A 25,332-nucleotide genomic window follows, 5' to 3' on the forward strand; every position below is an offset into this window, starting at 1 on the left:
TAGATACCATTTCATAACCATAATATTGTTAAAAATTTAGAAGTTCTTCTGATTCCAAATAGTGATGAAGATGGGATATAAAGAAATTCACATGCACTGCTGGCAGAGTGTAAATTGCTATATCACTATTTGATTTGGCAGTGTGTGGAGAAGTTGAGAATGTGCAAACCCTAGGAATCAACAATTTCACTTCTAAATATATACGCCACAGAAACTCATGCAAATGTGCATACCAATGGCATACACTGCTTATAACAGCAAAACACCGTAAACAACCTATAAATACTACTAATAGGAAAATGAATAAATAAATGATAGGTTTATAAAATAGAAAGCCAGGAAGCAATAAAAAGGAATGAACTCAATTCTTTTACCTGTATCATCATAACAGATCAAAAAACAATGTTGAGGTGCAAAAGGATATGCATGATACCAAACATGTACATTTTAAAAACACATAAAGCAGTAATATATATTGTTATGGATATATATTTACGTATGGAAACAAAACCAAGAAGGATGCACACCAACTGTAAGATAATGAGTTCCTCTGGGAAGGAAGGGGAAACAGAAGGGCAAAAGAGCATCCATTGAATCTGTAATGTTTATTTCTTAAAAAGAAAAATTACTAAATTTTGTTCATTCTGGGTGATGAATACAAGGGTACCTGTCACATTATTCTACCTTTGTGTATGTCTGAACTATTTCAAAACTCAAGCTTTTTACATTTAAAAGAGTAACTCAAGGAATTTTTATAAGCATCTTTACACAATTTCACTGATACCATAAAACAGCTAAGGGATGGGTAAAGAACCACAGTGATGTCTCTAATATTATTGCTAGGAAAACTACAAGAAACAAAAGATAATGGCTGGAAACAGCAAGGAGGCATATGTTGATTCAACCTTTTGAACTCTTTTTAAACCAGACCTGTCCAAAGGAAGGGCTGCCTCACATGTATTGAGCACTCATCTATCAGGAATCCTGTAGCACAGTTTTTAAAACTATAGAAAACATCATGACCCTTTAGAGGGCTCTGAAATCATTTTAGTGCACCACAGCCAGGATTTTTTAGAAAATGAAATAGAACACAGCAAAATGAAACGTATACCACTGCATGTAATAAGGATAAATATGTTTTCATGACACACTTATTTTGATCTTTGGTGTTTCCACATGTCCATACAAAAGCTTTTATTCATAATAGCAAAACAGTGAAAACAACTCAAATGTCCATCAAGATAAATGGATACATAATGAAATATTATTCGGCACTAAAATGAAATGAAGTACTAATACATGCTACAACATGGTTAAAACTTGAATACATTATGGTAAGTGAAAAATGCCTGTCACAAAAGACCAGATAGTGTGATTCCATTTGTAAGATAAGCCCAGAATTAGCAATACTATAGAGATAGCAGATTACTGGTTGCCTAGGGCTAAAGGCAGTGGGGGAGGGGATAGTTTGGGTAAATGGCTATGCGTTTCTTTTTGAGGTGATGAAAATGTTTCAGTATTGATTGTGGTAGTGGTTGCACAACTCTGAACACTAAAAAATTTTGAATTGTATGGCATTTTTAAATGGGTAAATTCTGTGGTATGCAAATTATATCTCAATGAAGCTGTAATAAATGCATATGTAAGTAAAACATGAATTATGTTGTTCCTGAGATTATACTAGGTAAACTGAAGTCATGAAAACTGTTAAAGATTTAATTTCTGTGGGAAAATCACTTGATCTGTATCTTTTAATGTGGGGCCTCCTCTCCACTATACGTCCTTACTTTTCTTCTGGTCTTAAACCTACTTTCAGATCCTTCATTCACACTAAGACATAAATGCTTGAAACTACTTATACCTTAATGACTATTCTCTACTTTTTTCTGGTTTAAATCAGCATGTTCAGATCTTTTAGAGGCATGGAGATTTCATGGACTATGGGTAACATTTACCTCCTAAGAAATAAAAACATTATAAAATAATATAAATACTATATATGAAATTGTTATTAATCATTATAATCAGTAAGCTTATATAATTAATAAATCTTTAAATTTATATAAATATTTTATTATATATTTATATTTTATAACCATAAAATGAAGTTTATATTTGTACATAAATTTAAATAATTCATTCATATTTAATAATATAAATATTTTATATTACTTGTTAATCCATAAAAGTGAGTAAAAATTAGAGAAAACTCAAATAAAAATTATTAGACAAGAAAATATCTAGGGATTAGCTACAGGGGGAAATAAATGAGGATACTGTCCTTACTTCGAAACCATAGTTTAAGAAAAAAAAATCAAAACCCCAAGAATAAATATCAAGGGAAATCCTTGGCTGGATATGTCATATGAATTCAGATCCATCAGAAATACTGTGTGTCACTCTCTCAGAAGACGTAAATCATTGTCTTAAAGAAAATGCAGCTCCAGGCAGCAAATGACAAAGTGTGATGAATAAAGTCACATACAAAGGTTAAATAGCTTGGATTTATTTTTGTTGGAAGAGTCGGGGCTATAAACTGACATGAATGATTTTGTCACAGTGATTAAAGTGGTCCCGAGACAGCAAGGCGGCTTTATGTGGTAGAATGTCAGTATGCCAATCATCGTCCATGTCCCTGCCACTTTCTCTGGCATGCTCTCTCCGCTTATCACCATGGCCCTGCCTTTCTTAATAAACCTTGCCTCAGATTTGAAGCAAGAACAGCTATTTCAGTTCAGACACTCACTGTGAGGGGATCCTCACAGAACCTGGGCACCTGTATACCAGGTGGCTCTGTTGGGCCAGCGGGAGTCTATGTGGAGAAACAGGAAGAAAGAGCTCAGAGATTAGGAGTAAATGTGGAAGGAGGCCCACGATCCTCTCCACCCCATCCTACAAAAAATTTGAATAATCCAGAGAAGAGAAATACTGTAACTGTTGGAAATATCTCAAAAGTACATAAAATCACTAACATAAATGGTCACAGAACTTTTTTTTGCAACTTTGAAGCAGAAAATTAAAACAAAAATAGAACATAAATATTTACTGAGCAGAGACTGTGGGTCAAACACAGTGCTAAGCAGTGAATGAACATTAGTGAATATGAATGGCCAACTTTAAGTTTAAGACTATATGTAGCTCATGAGAACACCCAAGTTATCAGTGCCCTATGCCCTTCTCCTGACACACGCACAAGCATGCACAATTTTATGCCACGCCTACAAAGTTTTACTTTTAGTATACCTGCAAAAATGCCTCATGATTCCTTCATACTGAATAGGAATCCTGTAGCAATGCAGCAATGGATCACTATCCTGTAGCAATGGATTACTGTCAAAGACTTTGAGAAGTGATATGCTCAGCTAGAGTGGAAGGTGAACTAAGCACATAACTCAAAGCTTAAATCCAGGGGATTATGAGCCATGAGAATTAGGAAAATGATTTTAGGAAGGAGATTATTCCAGCAGTAAAGAGCAGAAAGGGACCCTACAATCCACATACAAAGAAGAAAATGAATGAGGAACAATTTAAGGGGAACAAAAGAAATCAATGAATGAAGAAAAGAAAAAATATAGGTTTAAAAGTAAGTACTTAAATGGAAAGCTTGTTGAACTATAACACATTTTCTAAATCCCAAAATAAGTTAAGTCCAGCAATGTGCAACAGGGATGGTTCCCAACACTACATGTAAATAATCTTTCAGAGACTTGTTTTTACTTTAGTTGCTAAGAGAAAAAGAGACACTTAACAGAAAAAGAGTGGGGGGGAAATATTATAAAATAAGCCAAAGTTAATAGGGAATGAGAACAGAGGAAGGTTATATTCACAGGAAAATGACAAATGGAAAGAGGCTACGGAAAGTGATAGAGCCTGTTCTGAGAGATGAGGAAAGAAAGAAATGAAGAGAAAAGAAAAGAAATAACTGAACAGACAAAACATAAGAATAAAAGTATGGGAGTATAAAAATGAAACCAGGCCCTCTGTAAGTCATGGCATCAACAAATTCATTCAGTCAACATTCGCTTGTTGAGCTCTTGCTACTAACAAGGAAGAAATAAAAATGAAGATGAGCGTCCACGACCTTCACTCCATGTTATTCTGTACAAGTAAATTCAAATAAAATAATTTTTAGCCCATCACCCTACAACTGCAAACTTTATGATTTCATAATCAGAACACTTAAATGCCCTGAACAACTCATTAATCAATAACCTCAAGTAGATTTCACATTAAATTAGTTATGAATTAATAGTACTTTTCCTTCATTAACTGTGAGAAAACATTGTCTATGCAAGATCATTAAGAACCGTAAGGACATCATACTAAACTTACCTCAGAAATTAAATGAGAATCCTCAGTATCTAAGCACCAATATTTTTTCCCTTTTTTTAATCCTAGAGGACTCTGAGAGTGAACAAAAATTGCTATACACTGTGGTTCGAAATAGTCTTACCTCTAGTCATTTACCCAGCCAGAAATGGCTTCACCTTTGGTGACAGCAATGAACACTTCTTAAATTTCACCCACCTTCTTATCAATCAATAGCTGTCCAAGTTAAAAGGTACTTTTATGATGAAATAAGTTAGAAAAAAAAAGCAATGTACTATTTATAACTAAGCCAGTTGTACAGGATCATAAAATATGAGAAAAATTTTATAGTCCTGAATCAAAACTTTTATCATCATCAATGATGTTTAAGTTTCTATCAAAGTTAATAAAACTCTTCCTAAGAAATGATTGGCTTCATCATTCAACATAACAGTAAATTTATAAATGCATCTATTTTTAAAAAATCCTTAAAGTCTTTCTGGAGGGCACATCACCGTACTTCTAACTATTGCTGAGCTGCAATACCAAAGTCTCCTTGAAAATTCACTATCTATGGCAAAGACTGACAACAAAACCGTCCATCTCAGTAACAAATTTTCCAGACTCCAACTTAGAGAATCTTCATTCACTCAACATACATTTATTTAACACATAGCCCATACCATTCAAGACGAGACTGTTGCTTATTTTATACAAACTAAATATGATTTTTAGAGTATCAAAAACTCCCGCGTAAGTTAGGAAATCAACCTTTAACTGGGTCTCATCTCCTGAGCAGGAGAGGCACAGTGTCTAGAGTTTACATTACAAATGGGAAGAAGAGTAGCCCCCTTAAAGTCCTCTCCCACTAGCCTGCAGACTTTAGAAAGGAGGAGGAGGAAAAAGAGGAGGAGGAGGAGGAAGAGGAGGAGAAAGGGAGAGAGGAAGAAAAGGAGGAGGAGAAAGAGGAGGAAGAAATAAGGAGGATAGAATAAAGTAGGAGGAAGGAGAAGTAGGAGGGGAGAAGGAAAAGGAGGCGGAATTCTTCCCGCTGAACCAAACACTTAAAGTTCATGGGGAGGATGAAAATAATCCCAGGGACCATCAGAGCAAGCCTGGCTATAAAAAAAAAAAAAAAAACCCACAAGGTTCTCTTTAAAAACCGAAGACCTAGATCAAGAATGAAGCCAACCAATAAAACCTAGTTGGCTAAGATTAAAAACTCAGAAAGTGCCTCAGACTCTCCCAGGCAGCTCTCTATAGTTGAGCCATGAGGATACTGAATCGACCCAGCCCAGTGGACCTAGTATCTTGTTAACTGCTCTCTGATTTCCCTGGGCCTCACCTCCCACCATCCTTTTACCCACAGACAGTTCCTGCCCATATATGCTGATCCTAGATCACTCCTGAGCCATGTGCCTTGCTCCTTCTCCAGCCTATCCTAGATTAACACCACCAGGCTATGCATAACCTCGACTGCCACTAATGTCTCCTGAAGATGCACAGCCGGGTTCCTGGGCAGAATCCTGACAGGATATTCCGAAGGTATTAAAAATCCACTAGGGAATTCAAGGAATTCTGCAGAACCAGGTTCTGTCAAGCGGCAGCTCCTCCAGCAGCATCTTGCTATTTAAGCCAAAGAAAGAGAAACCACTTAAAGAAAGCTTGAGCTATGACCAGGAACAACAAATTTCTAGGTAACAGCCTAATCCCAACATCCTAATCTCTCTAGTAGAGGAAATGCAGGCATTTTTTCCCAAACAAGCCTACTTACAAGGCATACTGGGGAAAAAAAGAAAATTCAGAATATAAATTGACCAATTAGAGGTAAAAGCTAGAGATATGGGGCATTGCCAAGTAGAATTAAGTGGTCTAACAAAACTGTCAACCAAGAATTCTATGCCTCAGGTAGAAAACAAATATTTTTGATGGCACCTACTTTATACTTTATAAGAATTTTTTAAATTTATAAGTAATAATTGTACATATTCATGGGATACACAGAGATGTTTCAATATATATAATGTATAGTGATCAGCTCAGGGTAATTAACATCCATCATCTCAAACATTTCAGGTAGAAAATTTTAAAACCACTTGCAAAATACGAGCTCTCGAGGCCTATCTCCAGGAAAGGATCATCGATTTCTCATCTTCAAAGAGTTATCTAATGATCTTTACTTGGAGAAAAAATGCAACAAAAGGGCAACCATTGCTAAGTGCTAAAAATCCCCTGGTACAAAATTAATTTTTAAAAAGGAGAAGAAAAATGTTCATTTATCCTTGCTGACACACAAAGATTCTGAAAATCTCTTCAATAGATTTAGGGGCCAAGGAGAATGATTGAGTTCTTTACTTCTTCTCTTTCCAGTCAGAACTGCTGAGATTTCTGGATCATGGTACAGCATTTTTAATTTTATTTTCAAAATCAAGTTACATATAATAGTCTGTCTTGGGGAAAACAAAACAGATTTCTATTTTAAAAGGAACTCAAATGCTGAAATCATAAGTAAAGAACAGTTAGAAGTCTAAAATCATTTTTATATGAAGTATTTCTATTTTTAAAAATACAGTATGTTGAACTCTATTTTAATTATGTGCAAAATAATTGCAAGTCAGCCAGAGAGAAGACCTGGGCAGGGCCAAAAGTATCTTAAAGGAATAATGTTAGGTATGGTCCAACACAGAGATAAATGGGAAACCACATGTTAAATAAGCAAAGATTACAAAAAGATTATTTTTTATGTTGATTTCTAACATTTCAAGAATCCTATTTCTCAGTTTTATCACTCATTACCTGTATGACCTTAGGCAAGTTAATTAGCTTCTGTAGCCTCAGTTTCCTCACTTATAAAATGGGTATATTATTATAATAGTATCTACCTCATAATGAGAGATAATGCATGTAAATCACTCAGAACAATGCCTGGTACATGGTAAATAAATGTTACATATTATTTATATTTTTATATCTAACAGTATATATTATCATTCATATTAATTCTTATTTTTTCAACTCTTTCCCCCAACGTTTGCTTTCTAGTTCTTTTATTATCAAAGTAAACACATCCAACTAGAGGTTCACAGAAGCTGTTAATTTTTGCTATTATTGATTATGTATCTCTTTTACCTGAATGATTTGACATTTAGGACTCTGGAGCTACTAATTTCATAAAGACAGAGGAGATATTTTGTACTTTTTCTTTTGGGGAAAGATATATGAACGTGGATCCCTGGTTAGCACTTAATATTTCTGTTTATGGAACTTTTACCACAAAAGAGCATATATAATTTTGGTATTGATTGCTGAATACTAAAATCTTTGATTTACAATGAAAGAGTATAGCAATCAATGTACATATCTAGAAACAGAACACATGTTCTTCAAGAGGTGTTCTTTACCTTTTAAACATCAAATATCTTTACAAATTCCATTTTCATTCTCAAGATCATAAAAATGAAGCATTCCTGTTGTGTTCTGCGAGTTCTTCACTATTGTATAATTCTAAATATACATATATATATTTTCAAACATTGCAAGAAATACTATCCTAAGTGAAGTATCTGAAGAATGGAAAAACAAACACCACATGCACTCACTACTAAATCGGAACTAACCGATGAGCACACACGTGCATAGAGGGAAGTAAAACTCAACGGAAATCAACCAGGGGGCAGAGGGGAGGAGGGGACAGGCAAAAACCTAACTAATGGGTACAATGAATAATATCTGGATAACAGGCACTCTTATAACCATGACTCAAGCATTATAAAAGCGATTCACGTAACCAAAATTATTTGGACCCTGTAATACTTTGAAATTTAAAAAAATTGCAAGAAACACCCAATTCCAATGGGATAAATGTAAGAAATCTTTGACCCCAGGGCCACCGAATGACATCTAAAGAATTGCTGGTGGCCCCCACCATAAGATCAGTTTAGCATAATGGTTAAGCACACAGGCAGGGCAGTGGAGCTGAAGTGCCTGGGTTCAAATCCCTTATCAGCTTTGTGATTTTACAGATGATAAGTATTACCTGTCACACATGATTTTTGTGAGGATGTAATGAGTTAATGTACATCAAGTACTCAGAAGACTCTCTGGCACATAGAAAGTAACCATATAAAGTTACCATATATTTAAATACTTTAGTATTAATATATAACATATACAATAATATTATTACAAGTATTTTTTTATTTTTCTCTTTTCCTTCCTCCTTCTTACCATTCCCCTCAAGGTCTCTTTCTTTTCTTCTGCTCTCCCTCCACCCAATTTCATAAACATCTTCTTTACCTTTTGGACTTGTCCATGATACTTAATGATAAAAGTGGCCCTATCTTATGGAGCTGTTTAATACTACTGACCTTACAGATTCCTACTCTGTGTGTCACGAGAAAAAAGCAGGCCTCTCTCTATGTATTTCTAGGAAAGGCTCTAATTGTTAAAAATGATAGAACTCTTGGCACTCTTTGCCAATATGAGAAAGCAAATAAAACTATGAACAATGTTTATCAATCCATAAAGTCTTAAAGCTACTCACAGTTCCCTGTGTGTAGCTGTAAAGTAGTGATGAAAGACTGGTTCCTTTTGTGTACAGTAAAATCACTAGGTAGAATTTCAAAGATACTCCCAAAAATATATATAAATTGGGATCTCATAGAAAAAAACTTGAGGGAAACTCCTATAATTCTGAATTTTACTTTAACTATTTAATTGAAAGAGAAGATGGTTGGTAGGAAAATCAAAATGCATTGTGAAATGTCTCCATCCTATTTATAGCAGTAGAACAAAGTTTTGATTGGTGGCAAAACTTTATCAGTATTGAGCTATGTAGTTTAACAAATGCACATTAAAAAAAATGTTTGTGCTATCCTTGCAAAATACTTCCGAAGTTGTAATTCCTAGGAGCCCTTTTCTGCCAGGGAAGCAGTACTGCAATTTACCATCAGGCTGACTCAGTGCTCCCAAATGAAAGAGCACAATGTTAAGCACAGCTCATCCATGGTTAGGCATATGTATAAATCTATTCATAAAAATGGAGCACACCTACTGCTGCCATCTTGCTGCCATCTTGCACTTTTCCCATTCGTTACTGGTTATCAAAATTATGATAAACTGTAGAACTACATCCTCGGCAACTGACTACTTGAGAATCTACACTTTACAGGGAAACGGGGGAAAAAGTAGCCCATCTATTCACTGAAAACAAAGACTTCTGATGAAAAGAAATTCTGCTACTGGTAAAGAAATATAATCGCCGGGTAAAAAACAAATTATTCAAAATGTATGGGGTGACCACACAACAAAATAAACCACAAAATAATCTATCCTTGATGCTACAGTAAATTTGTGTGATGCTTAGATGGCAAAAAAGAAGTCATCATTGAGGTGCTTATTGAATAAAATAGCAATTATGTGATTATCAGTTATCAAACCATCAGTAAGACTCAGCAGATGATATCTTGCTGATATAGAAGACCAGTTAAAAATGTAAGTTTCATCCTTTTACCTGAAAACATACAATTCTTTCAGCACAAATAATTTCAAGACAGAAGAAAGGAAGACTCTAAATATTCTGGAGATTCTAGTCCTGTGTGCTGTTTTCCAAAACTGAAATTACTTCAGACTAGGTAAACAACCTTGGGGATAGCAAGGCTACCCATAATCAAATATGATTACTCTGACTACCATTTCTAGGACTTTGTAGCACAATAAGATTTCAGTATCATCCCACTTGGCATAAAAATAAAGTATGCATTGAAGTTATTGACCATACAGTAAAGAAATCTTTTACAATATGTACTCATATCAACAGAATTACTATTTCACACCAAATTGTCAGCATTTAAACAAAACTAAAATGAAAATTTCTTCCAAAATTTAAGTTTTCTTCTGGTCTCATTTAGGGTCAAAAACTGAAAGAAAGACACATTAAGAGTAAAATTAAAGTGTTTTATATCATTATAGCTCTTGTGAGATTTCTGAAACATTATGTAATACATTGCTGATTTCCTTACTTTTTAAAATTTAAGAACTTTTTAATTGACATATAATAATTATACATATTTATGGGGTACATAGTGATGTTTCAATACATATAATGTGTAGTTATCAGATCAGGATAATTAGCATATCCATCTTAATCAATGGATTGATCTTACCAACTGAAGAGTAATTCCTGAATTAGGTTAGATGACCTATAAGGTCTCTTCTGTTCCTAGGATTATTTGATCCCACTTAGTTATATAAATTCAAGTAATTTGTAACCTACTTCTGGGAATGTGTTAAACTCAGGTAATTAAGGCACCATTTTGCATTCAAGTAATGTCATAAAATTTCTAAATAGTATTCAAGCAGCCTGAGGGAGTTAATGGTATTTAACAAAGACTTATACAGTGCTTACTTATGTCCAGCATTGTTCTAAGTGCTTTATAAATATTAACTCATTTATACAGTATTTTCAAAATATTCAGTAACTAAGTTCTTATGAAGCTTAATGATTATGTGCACTGGCATTTACCAGTGAACTAAAGTAAACAGCAACATTCATTTACTCTTTGAAATTAAAATTATTCATTTCTAACAATTAGGATTATCCCACAATAACATGAATCTGGTCAGTTAACTCTTCTTACTGAAATCCTTTGCCTTTATGACGAAAGTTCAAATTCCTCAACAAGTTATAAAGGTGCTACAGCATCTACTTCCTGTTTTGTCTTATCTGTCCCTTAAATCTTAACTATTTGCAATTAACAAAAACATGTCCTGGTTCCCACATGCCTAGGTACTTACTACCTCTCCAGCTGGATATGCCCACCTCTCCCTTTAATGTGGCAATTTCTAACTTACCCTCTAAACACAACTCAGACAGCCTCCCCAGAAAGCCCACCCTGGCTGTTCACCTGGGTTAAGTACTGGACATTCTCTGCCTCCACAGATCTCTGTGATCACCTCCTGAAAATCATAGGGCAAAGTATCATTGCAGATTCACTCATTCCTCTTCCCACTTGTTTGTGAACGCTTAAAAGCTAGAACTGTATCATTTAACTCTAAATTCCCAGCACCTTGCACAAAAATTGGCATACAGTAGAAGCTCAAGTAAATAAATGCTTCTTAAATAAACAAATCAACAAATGAATATAAGCTTGGTAAGTTCACAGAAAATCATCCTGATTTTATTTCTGAAGTAGAAAGGAAGTTGCTAAAAACATCTATGGTACATAAGATGCCATAAGTTACATCTATTTAATTACCAAGAAAATAGCAAGGGCCATACAAAATCAACTTATGTTTTCAGGTCCAACAACAGCTCTTAGGGAAACTAGAAAAGCCAAAGTTCAAGAAAACTCCATAGTTTCCTATTTGTAGGAAAAGTTAGCCAATAACAACTAGGTCTTTACCATTCTAACTTCCAGATTCAGTCCTAGTTGTCAATGATTTCCACCGTAGTTTAAGGAGGATGGCAAACTGCAGTGGCCCCCAAGTGATGTAGACATCAATTACTGTGTACCTTACTACGTGCCAGGCGCTGAGATAATTTCTTGTAGTAACTACTTTGATAACAAGACAGTATCACTTTCACTTCTGACTTGAATTAATCTATTCATACTCTTAAACCTAAATCGTACCAATTCATTCACATACCATCAAAAACTAGAGTCATTCTTTTCAATTGCCAGGTTTACTGCTGTAGAAAGTAGAAGCTGCATGGGCCCAACGTATCTTCTGCCCCAAGCAAGTGGCCTATGAACTAAAAAAACTGCAGAAGTGGTGCTCCATAAATGGGGAGAATAAGAGGAGGACTGGTGGTCTTTCACCAAAACAGAGAAGGACAGAAGGTACCTGAAGACATTACCAGCATAAGGCAGAGATTGACAGTTTCCAGGTTTAATCCTGTGGTTTTCTTTGTATTTCTACTTTCTTCAGTCTCCTTTCCTCTCCCAGAAAGTCTCTGTGATCTGTTCTAAAGCACTGGCTAGCTATATCAGTGAAATCCAGACTGTGAAACTCTAGCGGATGGAAGACCTCATGTCTTCAGTGAAATTATGGCAAGGGAAAAAAAAAAAAAAAAAAGAAATAGAAGCAGAAAATCATACATTTAAAGACTTAAAAAACAAACAAAAAAAAACTAACTGGAGTCTACAGACATTATTTAGGTCCTGGTTCAGGAAACAAACTTAAATATATAGAGTATATGTATTTTTTATAGTAGTAAGAGAAAATATAATATCATGGTTATATTTTTAAAAGAATCTTTACATTTTATAGGTATATTACTGAAATTTTTTATGAATGAAATGATATGATTTGCTTCAAAATAATACAGGAAGGGGAAGAAAATAGGTAGGGTATATAGACAAAACAAGATTGGCCATGAGTTACTAATTGTTGAAGCTGGAAGTTAATTATGTTGTTCTATCTACCTTTATGTGTTTGAATTTTTTAATAATCAAAATTTAAAATGGGTGTCAGGATATTCCTCCACAGAAATAATCCTAATTAACTGAAAAATAAGACAAGGAAACTGTACCCCCTTGCTTCTTCAGTTTTACCATGGAAACAAGTCAAAATGGAAAAGGAATAGGCATTTACCAAATATTAATTCAAATAAAAGAATCTTTCATTAGAGGCTTAACAAATTATATTTTCTACTACAATAATCTAAAACTTTGATAGATACTACTGTAGCCCTTTAATTTCCTACCTTATATTAAAAAAAATTTAACATAAGTATTTGTCTACAAATACAGATTTAAATACTATTTTTCTATTTTTACATTTTTGTACATACAGAGAAGCTGGCATAATTATCACCTCATCAAGATATATATATATATACACACACACATTTTTTTCTTTTTAGAGACAGGACTAGAACTCAGCAACAGCTCAATCATGGTTCACTGCAGCCTCAAACTCCTGGGCTCAAGCCATCCTCCTGCTTCAGCAGCCTGTGTAACTGGGACCACAGGCCCTCACCATTTAGCCCAACTAACTTTTTCTATTTTTTATAGAAATGGGGGTCTCCCTATTTTCCTAGGCTGGTCTTGGACTCCAGTCTTCGAGCGATCCTCCCACCTCGGCCTCCAAAGTGCTAAGTTTACAGGCATGAGCCACTGTGCCTGGCCAAGATGTATCTTAAAGTATTGAACATATTTACACAAGTGAAAATGTATAAAACACTGCCTTTGCTTCAGTGAAGTTTACAAAGATTTTCAACTACATGAACAAGTCCAATATGTGCTTACAGGTGGGTGAACTGCCTGCCAGGCTGATGTATGTAAATACAAAAAATATTTACATACCCCCCCCAAAAAAATTACTGAAATTAGGCAGTAAGTTCAAAATAATTTTCAGGAATATCTGTGGATTTGTGACATTGATCTAAATATGGGTACAATGATAAACTAGATTTTTAAAACGTTATTTATAAATGCTCAATAAACACCACACCCCTAATTAAACCAAGAGAGCTGCTACGCACAAAAAAGGGGGAGGAGGACGCCTTTTCCGGAAGGTAGAGGTGAATGGGAACATCTCCGGTGTACACAAATCAAGTGAACGGAGAACCTAGAAGTTTAGCTCATTTTTACAGTTTGGGTTTTTTAGAAAGGTATAGCCTTAGTTTTTACAATTTTTCTACAGTACCACTGTGGGTTAAAACACTTATAAAGTCTTCTCTTTGAGGATTAAAACAGGAACAGTTATTATACTCAAACCCTGCCCAAATACTGTGTCCCTTCTCCCATGGGCAGGGCTTTTGCTTACAGAGATGAGAGGGCCTCCGCCCCTCAGCTCAGGTTACCGCACTGCTGGAGGCACCCCGCACAAACTTCCCTAGAGCAAAGCCCCTGGCCTGCGGTTCTTTTTTGCACCCTTTCCCCTTCTTTTTCACACAGGGAGCGCCATGCATAACTCGCATCAGGACTGCTCATTTCAGCCAAGACATCGCGTCTCCAGGGCAACCAAGAGCAAACGAGGGTTCGCTGGTGGCAGGCGGCGCGGAGGACCACCACCCGACGGCGCCGCTTACCTGCCGGCCGCCGGGGTCGCCCCGCACTCGCGTGTCGAGCGCGTCGTGCTGAGTTTCGTCTTCGCCACCGGAGCGGTAGATGAGGCGCAGTGGCACGATGCTCTGGCGCTCCAGGAAGCGGTTTCCGTTCCTCTTCTCCAGGTCCGTCACTGAGGCGTCTCCTCCACGCAGGAAGGGGGTAAGGAGAGAGTGGAGAGAAAAGGCGAAAATAATGACCCTGACCCACACTCCTCTATCCTGCGGTCCTACGTCTCCTCTACCAAAATCCGCTGCCCCCTCCTTCCCGGACCCCATCTGGGAAGGACGCAGAGACACCAGCCGGAGAGCTTTGGACCAGCTCATCTGGGAGCATCCAGGATCGGGGCCCAGAAGCAAGGCACCCCTTTCCCGTCCTCCCTATTCCTCTTAAAGAGAAGAAAAACAGGCTTTTGACCAGAGGCTTCCAATGCACCCGCTCGCCCCCACACATATATTTTTGCTCCACTTCTCACCACCCTTCCAGATAAAAATTCTCCCCGCGCACCCGGGAAATGGGGGCGCCCCTATCCAATGCGCTGGAGGGCTCCAAAGATTCCCGGAAAATGGTACGTCCCGAAGCCACAGAGGATGGCTAACTTACCTGCCTGGCCGCAGCGCGCCGGGGGGCAGGTCCCTAGGGCGCAGAGCAGCAAGAAGGGCACGGACGCAGCCGCCGACGCCTGCATGGTGCTGCCGTCAGCCCGCCTCGCCCGAGACGCTCAGCTCCTCATGCTGGGGCAGCCGAGTCCGGCTCCCTCGCTCTGCGCCCCGCGGGTCCGCACGGCCGCCTCCTCCCAGCCCCAGCCCCAGCCGGTGCTGCGGATGCCGCGGCTCTGCAGCCTCCACCGCGGCGCTGCCTCAGTGCTGCATTGTGCTCCGCGGGCGCTTCCGCTGGCGGGGGGAGCGAGCGAGTGCTGCATTGGGCGGTTGGCTGTAGCTAAGTGGTTTCTAGCGCCTCCCACCTCATCCCCTGGCAAAGGCTCAGGCGGGCGACGAGCTCTCGGCAGGGAGCGAGCGCCCGGTACTCTCGCCCCCCGCGCGCGGGCAGGGCCGCGCGCAGGAGAGTCAGCTGGGAAATGTAGTTCTCTCTCCGCGTCTCGCTGCTCTCCACGACGGCGCGGACTGTCGTGACCTCGTGACCGCGAGGTCCTCCACATCCTGCAGACGGGAAGGAGGAAAAGGGCGAAAGAAAAAGGTCATCGCTGGCAGGCCTTCTAGCACCGGAGGTGCCCTGTGCATTTGCAGCAAGCCGCTGTTCATCCACATTGTCCTCAAAGAACTGTAATATTTCCCACAAATTGATAGTTCCTTATTATCAGGGAACCATACCCTCGCGAGTACACGGTAAGTTAATCATTTAACAAATATAGATTGAGAAACTACTATGTACTGGCAGTTGACAACCGGAAAGACATCGGTATGAGGCATATGTTCTCGGATACAATTGAGTATACCCAGACCATTTTTGCAATACAGTATGAAAAGTCTCCTGGTAGTACATAGAGGAGGGCCATAAACTCAGTCGCGGGAGTCAGGGAGAACCTCCTGGAGGTCCACGCAGGCACTCGAAGGATGGTTTAGCCCAACTCTCCAGAACGTTTTGTTCTTTCTGTAACTCCTGACAACCTCAAACCTATATCTGAAAACCAAACCTGGGAAACTCTGCTTTCTCAGGCTGCTTGTTCCGTTTTTCTCTAATTACAAATGATAGAAAGTCTTGAGGTTAAAACAATAATAAGGTAATTATCTAAATAATTAACACTTATGTAGTATTTTAGTTTTTTGGAGTTCACATATGTTATCATTTGTCCTAAAGTCAACAATTTGATCAGAATCATTATTCCCATTTCAGAGAGAAGAAAATTAAGGCTTAAGCTGTGCCTTTCAAATACTATAGCCAGTAACCACATGTGGCTATTTAAATTCAAATTAATTTAAATTAAATTAAAAATTCAGTTCCTCAGTCACACTATCCACATTTCAGGTGTTGAAACTGTGGTTAGTGGCTACTGCATTGGACAGGAAAGATATAGAACATTTCCATTATTGCAGGAAGTTCTATTGGACAGCACTAGCTTCCAGAACTTAAATAACTTGTCCCAAGGACCCATGGCTAATCATAAAGTAGACTGGGATCTGGATCACCTGCTTTCAGGTCTGAGTCTTTTTCCACAACATCTGCCTGGTTGAAACCTGTGTTTGTGTAACCTTCAACTTGATCCTGGTTCTGTAGAACGTACAGAAGAATCTTCCACATGATGTTCTTTGGAGTTGTTTTTCTCCTTCCCTGGGGAAAATTTTTTTTACCCCTGCCTCATGTAATGGTTTCAGGTTCCTTCACCATTCTGATGATCTGAAAATATACTCCATTGGGTCAGTGCCCTAGCTAAAGTGTGGTATCCAGAATTAATTATGTATAACTTAGCCATGATTTCACAAGCAAATCTTCTTCCTTGTCCTAAATCTTGCCTAAGAGGACATCCTGTCGTATTTTGGTAACCACATCTTATTGAACTCATAATGTCATTTCCCCAAATCTTCAAATCAATGAGACACTCAAGAGACCAATATATGACATGCAACTATAGCCTGAATGAGATTTCAATAGTACACATTAGACCTTAATGCAGGATATTCCATAATAGTTACAGTAAAATAGAATTAGAACCCAAGGTCCTGGAAAAGTCCTTCACCCATCTTCTCTACATCATGGACCCAAATTTTTAACTCAGTTCTCTTAGTTGGAAAAATGAATTGTACAGGTTTCATAATTATTGCACTGCTCTAAGTATACTCTAATTTTTTATTTTTTAAGATTTTTTGAAATATTTAATTTCAAAAGTTAAATACATCAGCTGATGTAATAAAAATTAAAACAGTTTTTTAAGAGTTTGTCTTAGCTCAGGCTGCTATAACAAAAATATCATAGACTGGGTTACTTAAACAACAAACATTGATTTCTAACAGTTCTGGAGGCTGGGAAGTCCAAGATCAAGGCACTGGCAGATCTCGTGTCTGATGAAAACCATTTCTTGGCTTCTTGCTGTATCCTCACATGGTCCAGATAGGGCTAGCTCTCTTCATTTTCTTATAAAGACATTAGTCCTATCATGATGGTTCCACCCTCATGACCTAGTTACTTCCCAAAGGCCCCACCTCCAAATACCATGACTTTAGGGCTTCAACATAGGAATTTTGAGAGGATTCGAACATTCAGTCCTTAGCAGAGGTTAACAAGGTATCGTTTGTCAGATTGGTTAGTCTGAATTGTTGGGTGCTTGACATGTTAGAGAAAACAAGTAATAAATTATAATTTTTTTCACTGGTTATGTACACAGTGTTTAATGTTTGGGAAATTTATTCTGTCAAATTTATGAATTAATTGAATATGAGTCAAAGGAATTAATTGAATATGAGTCAAAGAACAAGTGAAAGTGATTTTTTTTTTACAAAAAATAAGATTGTAAGCTGAGCCTAAAAGCTTAAGGAAAACTATGTCTTACATTTTATGAGTTACCAAATTGAATAACAATGAAATAAAATAATGGTAAGTATTCATTTTGTGAATTAATGCCCCCCTCAGGCAGAAAAAGCTCAAAATATGTGAAAGGGATGGCACATTCTAAGGATCTTAAATGTGGTTCTGTACATGGAACACACTCGGTTGAACCACTCCATTACAGTGACCCTCAAGGAAAGAGTAAAATAAAGATAAATTCAGTCAGGAGAGGTTAACCACCTTTATTCACCACTATGGCCTCCGCTTCACCCCATTTCCTGCCATATAACAGCATAAATGCATTAAGAAGTCTTTCTGATGTGGCTCCTACAGTTATGCTAAATGAGAAGGGCACTTTTGAGGGCAATGGAAATCTAAAATTGGATTATGGTGATGGGAGCCCAACTCTAGGAATTTTCTGAAAATCATTAAACTGTATGGTGAATTTTAAGGGATATAAACTATACTTCAATAAACCTGTATTTTTTTAAAGAGGGGCTCTGAAAAAAAGATACCTATTTTAACATAAGCCTAAGGTTAAGTGTAGGAGGAGGCAAGCTTACAGCTGAGAAATCCTCTGTTTTCACTACTCTGTAAAGGTATTGTGATATTAAGGAGCGAATGAAAGACTGATGATATGAAAAACTTACAAATTTTTGCCTATGCCAGTCATGTGTCAGTTGTCATTTTAAACTGTAACTCTCTTAACATGGCTAAGTTAACCTTCTTATTTTTACAAATCAGGACTTGTTCCTTCTGAAAAGAGTCTGTGACCTCAGAAACTTGTAATTTATGCAGACGTATCATAAGCTAATTGAATTTTTAAATGATATTTCGATGGAAAAATGTTTGTAATTATAAAGGCTGGACTTTTGTGTGTTTGATAACTTTTAAATTATATTCAGAGGTCTTGCTGCCTCAAGTAAGTTTGTATAGAGAAATCATTAATTGAAAATATGAAGTTTTCATTGTTTAAAAAATATTTTTAAACTTAAAAGAATTCCTACTTGAAATATGAATGTATATTCTGGCCAGAAAGAATGAATCCATATAAATATCTTTGTATGAAAAGATAAAATGTTATAGCCTTTATGATTTCTAAACCAGCAAAAAAAAATTTTAAGTGTTTTTCACAAGTAATTTTTAAAATATAGTCTTGCACATAAAAGAGAATTTTTATTTTCTATGTTGCTAAGAACTAGCAGCAATATATGAATATACTAAGATATGATAATGGTAAGATGCTAAGATGCTGAAAAGATAACATGTTTAATGGAAATATATACAATTTCTCCAAGATGTATGTCGGGGGGGGGAGAATTGAGAAATAATTTCCCTATTTCTGGCTACATCTTGGCTATTTCATATATATATTTATGTCTACAGTCATGCATCACTTAAGGATGGAAAGACATTCTGATAAATGTGTACTGAGGCAATTTTATCATTGTACAAACATCATAGAGTGTACTTACACAAACCTAAATGGTATAGTGTACTACATACTTAGGATATATACCATATAACCTATTGCTCCTAGGCTACAAACCTATATAGCATGTTACTGTACTGAATACTATAGGCAGTTGTAACACAATGGCAAGTATTTGTGTATCTGAACAGAAAGGGTACAGTAAAAATATAGTAAAAGAGAAAAAGTGGTACACCTATAGGTCACTTACCATGAATGGAGCTCACAGGACTAGAATTTGCTCTAGGTGAGTCAGTGAGTGAGTGGTAAGTGAATGTGAATGTCTAGGACATTACTGTACACTCAGGCTACACTAAATTTATTTTTAAAATTAAGCAATTGTGCTACAAAATTATTACAGTTATGCCATATGAGGACATAGGAGTTTTTCAGCTTTATTATAATTTTATGCGACCACCATTGTATATGTGGTTTGTCATTGATGGAAAAGTCATTATAGGGCACATGACCGTATTTCTATACAATTAATTAAACTAGAAATCAGTAACAGGAAGATAGCTGGAAAATCTCAGAAATACTTGGAGATTAAAAAATATATTTCTAATTAACCTGAGTCAAAGAAGAAACCTCGAGGGAAATTTTAAAATATTTTGAATTAAATGTTAAAATAAAAATACAACTTAACAGAATTTTAGAGATGTAGTGAAAATAGTGTTTACAGGGAAATGTATAGCATTGAATGCATATATTAGAAAACAAGAAATATTTAAAATTAATAATATGTGTTTACCTTAAGAAACTAGAAAAAGAAGAGCAAATTAAATCCAAAGTAAGCAATAAAATTTTTTTAAGTTACAGCAGAAATCAATGAAATTGAAAACAGGAAATCAATAGAGAAAATCAACAAAACCAAAAACTGGTTTTGCGAAAAGATCAATAAAATTGATAAACCTCTAGCCAAGCTAACTACAAACAAATTGAGCAGACACAAATTATTAATACTAGAAATGAAAGAGGCATTATCAGTACTGATCCCACTGACATTAAAAGAATACTAAAGGAATATTATAAACAACATTATGCCCCCAAATTTGAAAACCTAGATGAAATGGACCAATTCCTTGAAATATACACTATATAAGTTCACACAAGGAGAAATAGATCATCTAAATAGACCTATTCATATTAAAGAAATTGAATCAATAATTAATGACCTTTCAAAACAGAAAAGTCCCGGCCCAGGTGGGTTTACTGGTGAATTCTACCAAATTTCTAAAGAAGAATTTAATATACCGAATTCTCTACACTCTCTTCCACAAAACAGAAGCAGAGGGAACACATCCTAACTCATTCTATGAGACCAGCATTACCCTAACACCAAAAGCAGACATTATAAGAAAGGAAAACTACAGATCAATATCTCTCATGAACATAGATGCAAAAATCTTTAATAAAATGTTAGCAGATTATATCCAACAATATAAGAAAAGAATTATTCACCTTGACAAAGTGAGATTTAGTCTAGGTTTATAAAGCTGGTTCGATATTTAAAAATTCAGTGATGTAATTCATCACATCAACAGGCTAAAAAGAAAAATAAAATGAGCATATTAATAGGTACAGAAAAAATATTTGACAAAATTCAACAACTATTCATGATAAAAACTTTCAGCAAACTAAAAATAGAGACAAAACTTCCTCAACTTGAAAAAGACCATCTACGGGTCTTTTTCAAGTTGAGGAAAAGCCAACAGCTAACACCATACTTAATGGGGAGAAGCTAGATGATTTTCTGCTAAGATCAGAAACAAGGCAAGGGTGTTCACTCGTACTCTCCTATTCAAGATTGTAAGAAAAGAGTCTTTTCAGCAAATGGTTCTGGAGCAAGAGGACACCCACATACAAAAAAATTAATCTAACTCAACTAGACTACACCTTACACAAAAATTAACTCAAAATGGATTATGGACCTAAGTGTAAAACATAAAACTATGAAACTCCTAGAAGATAATATAGAGGAAATGTAGGCAGCCTTGGATTTGGTGGTGACTTTTTAGATAATGACATCAAGAGCATAATCCATGAAAGAAAAAATTGATAAGCTTGACTTCATTAAAATTAAAAACTTCTGCTGGGCACGTGGCTCAAGCCTATAATCCTAACACTTTGGGAGGCTGAGGTGTGAGGATTGCTTGAGGCCAGGAGTTCAAGACCAGCCTGAGCAACATAGCAAAGCCCTGTCTCTACAAAAAATTAAAAAATTAGCCAGTCGTAGTAGTGTGTACCTGTAGTCCCAGCTACCTAGGATGCTGTGGTGGGAGGAACATTTGAGCCCAGGAGTTCAAGGCTGCAGTGAGTTATGATCATGCCATTGCACTCCACCTGGGTGACAAAGCGAGGCTGTCTCAAAAAAACAAAAAAACAAACAAACAAAAAAAAAACTTACACTGTGTGAAAGACATTGTTACAAGAATGAAAAGACAAGACAAAGACTGGGAAAAAAACATTTGCAAAAACATCTGAAAAAGAACTGGTATCCAAAATATACAAAGAACTCTTAAAAGTCAACAATAAGAAAATAAACAACCCAATTAAAAAATGGACAAGAGATATGAATAGATACCCCACCAAAGAAGATATACAGATGGCAAATAAGCATATGGAAAGATGCTCAACATCATATGTCATTAGAGAATGCAAATTAAAACAACAATGTGGTACCACTTACACACTTATTAGAGTGGCTAAAATCTAAAACACTGACAACACCAAATTCTGGTGACTCTGTGAAGCAATAGGAACTCCACCTTATTGCTAGTGGGAATGTAAAATGATACAGCCACTTTGGAAGACAGTTTGGCAGTTTCTTACAAAATTAAACCATACTGTTACCATATATGATCCACAATCATGCTTCCTGGTATTTACCCAAATGAGTCAAAAACCTATGTCCATACAGAAACCCACATCTTAGGTTTAGATCTTTCTTATTTTCTCATGTAAGCATATAATGCTATAAATTTCCTTCAAATTTGCTTTAGCCAAATCTTACCAAAAACAGTTTTTTGAGTCAGGCTCTTATTCTGTTGCCCAGGCTAGAGTGCAGCAGCATCATTATAGCTCACTGCAACCTCGGCCTCCTGGGCTCAAGCAATCCTCCTGTCTCAGCCTCTCAAGTAGCTGGCAATACGGGCACATGCCACCATGCCTGGATAATTTTTCAAAAAGAAATTTTGTAACAGCTTCTCACTACATTACTTAGGCTGGTCTCAAACTCCTGGCCTCAAGTGATCCTCCTCCCTAAGTCTCTCAATGTGCTAGGATTATAGGCGTGAGCCACCACACCCAGCCTCACACATTTTGATATGTATTTTCATTTTCATTGCAAATGAGTTTTAATTTTTCTTAAGACTATGTCTTTGACTTGTGTTATTTTAAAGTGTATCATTTTATTTATAAGTATCTGGGGTCTTTCTAGATATCTGTTACTTGTTTCTAGGTTAATTCCATTGTCTGAGAATATATTTCGTATGCTTTCTATTCTTTTAAGATGTTTGAGCTTCCTTTTATGACTCGGAATATGGTATATTTTGGTGCTTGATCAAGAGTATCTGTACACAATATTAGATAAAGGAGAGTTTCTTAGTTGGGAGGACTCTACTGAAACACAGGATTTAACACCCTGACAAGAAGCCCAGGATATAGTGTGAACTTGCTGATGGTATGGCTTTTAGAAGTATATAAGAATTGATGACTCATGCTAAGTAAAATAAAATTGCCATAATTTCCATGGTAGATGGTGGAGGAAGAGTAGTGGATGTACTTGAGTGAATATACCATGGTAAGACCAGAAAACCCATCAGGTTATTATATTCTATGGGAAGTTCCTGATGATACGCCATTTACCAAGGCCATAAGGAATGCCTTAAAAGGAAGGGTAACAATATTACTAAAATACACGGTGGCGGCTCTCCTCTGTGTGCCAGGGCCAGTGGTAGATAAGACCATTGTAGAACTAGGCTCACTACTAGCAGTGGGGTTGGTAAAACCTGAAACAATAAAGGCTAGATGGTGCCATTCAACCATCAGAAGCCAGGTGGACATAACTATCATAATAAGTGGCAATGTTGAAAAGACAGCCAGATCCTCAGACAGTTACAGAGTTAGTTAATGGAACACAACACCTTTAGGAGCAAAAGGGATAGCAAATCACTCAACATGTACCATTAATATAAATCAGCCTCAGAAGGCTAAGGGAAGTTACTCCAGTAAAAAGTCATGATTTCTTGTTCTGTTTCTAGACTTAAGTCAGTTTTTCAGTGCTGAAACCATTGACTGGGGAAGAGGCCATGTACCCAAGAGAAAGACCCTACACACATTTCAACTACACATGGTCATTATTCCCTAGTTACTTGGGTAACTGTGCACTGAAGAAAGGAGAATACCCAAATATTTGTTGGACATGGGGTCTGAATTGACATTGATACCTGGGACTCAAAACACCTATCTATAGTGAAGGCAATATAGGAGCCACATAATAAATAGAGTCTTGCTAAGGTTTGGTTCACAGTGAGTTAACTGTCATTTGCTTAGTCCCTGAATGTATTATTAGAAGAGAAATACATAGGACTTCATATACTCCCTCGTACTGTGTTCCTGGTCTGTAGGGTAAAACTATTATTAATATATTGGAAAAGACCAAGTGGGAACCTTTGAAACTGCCTCTACCCCTCAGCCAAAATAATACATCAAAACGATATCTTAACCTGGGGGTGGTGACGATGATGGAGGAAATTAGTGCCACTTTTAAATATCTAAAAGATACAGAGATGGTTGATTCCCATTATATTCATATTGATCATAAAAATTGACAGGCCACCATAAACTGCACTAAGTACTAGCCTCAATTTCAGTTTCAGGGCCAGATGTTTATATTTTCTTTTCTTTTTTCTTTTTTTTTTTCCATGAGATAGGGTCTGGCTCTGGGGTTGCCAGGGCTAGAGTGCAGTGGCGTCATCACAGTTTACAACAACCTCAAACTCCTGGGCTCAAGAGATCCTCCTGCCTCAGCCTCCCGAGAAGCTGGGACTACAGGTGTGCACCACCATGCCTGGCTAATTTTTCTGTTTTTTTATAGAGACTGGGGTCTGTCTCACTACTTTCCTCAGGCTGGTCTCCAACTCCTGGCCTCAGGTGATCCTCTCACCTTAGCTCCCAAAGTGCTAGCACTACAGGTATGAGCCACTGAGCTGGGCCTAGATGTGAAATATTTTCTACTGTAAATGAACTTGGCCTCAGGTGCATGGTATGCAGCCACTGATTGGGCACATGCATAATTTTCCATCCCTATCAGAAAAAAAAAGTATCAGAAACAATTTGTATTCACAGGGAAAAGATTACAATATATGTTTATAGTTTTACTTCAGGGCTGTTTAAACTTTTTTGTCCTTCATTATAATTTGAAGAGATTTGGACCATCTGGATGCCATGGAGAATATCACATTAATCTTTTATATTGATAACATCATATTTATCAAATCAAATAAGCAAGAAGTTGCTAGCATATTGGGAACTTTGATAAGACACATATTCTCCACAGGTTGAGATTTTCAGGGACCTGTTACATCAGTAACATTTTTAGAGTTCAGTGGTCAGGGGCATGCCAGGACATCATATCTAAAGTAAAGGACAAATCATTGCATACTTAACCTTCCAAACGTGAATTTATTACCTTCTGGAAGTAATAAATTCCAACTGGGAATGCTGCTTCAACCCAGTGGCAGGAAAGGCTTCCAGCTGTGAGTGAAGCCCCAAAGCAGAAAGGGCTCTGCAGCCATACGACAAGGCAGGTCAAATGTTCTGGAGGTTCAGTGGTAGAAAATAGTGGTGTGAGGAATTTAGGGCAAGCCCTCCACCCCCAATAAAGAAATCACAGCACAGGCCCTGGGGATTTTAGAATAAGTCCAGACCATTCTTGCTGGACAGTCATGCATTTTTTTGAAAACCAGAAATACTTTGTTGTGTGAAATAATGATGATG

General features: G+C 37.0%; 1 protein-coding gene across 2 annotated transcripts in view; it reads right to left on the reverse strand.

Annotated features, from left to right (window-relative positions):
• ADAM22 (ADAM metallopeptidase domain 22) overlaps positions 1-15,275 on the reverse strand; it is a 184,798-nt gene extending 169,523 nt beyond the window's left edge. For both annotated transcript variants that reach the window (XM_069461285.1, XM_069461284.1), the window contains exons 1-2: positions 14,964-15,275; positions 14,345-14,505 (exon numbers count right to left, since the gene is read on the reverse strand). In XM_069461285.1, coding sequence (XP_069317386.1) covers positions 14,345-14,505; positions 14,964-15,048 — 246 coding nt within the window. In that variant the 5' untranslated portion in view covers positions 15,049-15,275. The remainder of the gene's footprint in view (positions 1-14,344; positions 14,506-14,963) is intronic.
• Between the last annotated feature and the right edge of the window lie 10,057 nt (positions 15,276-25,332).

This window comes from Eulemur rufifrons, chromosome 29, assembly GCF_041146395.1.
Source record: "Eulemur rufifrons isolate Redbay chromosome 29, OSU_ERuf_1, whole genome shotgun sequence".
NCBI lineage: Eukaryota > Metazoa > Chordata > Mammalia > Primates > Lemuridae > Eulemur > Eulemur rufifrons.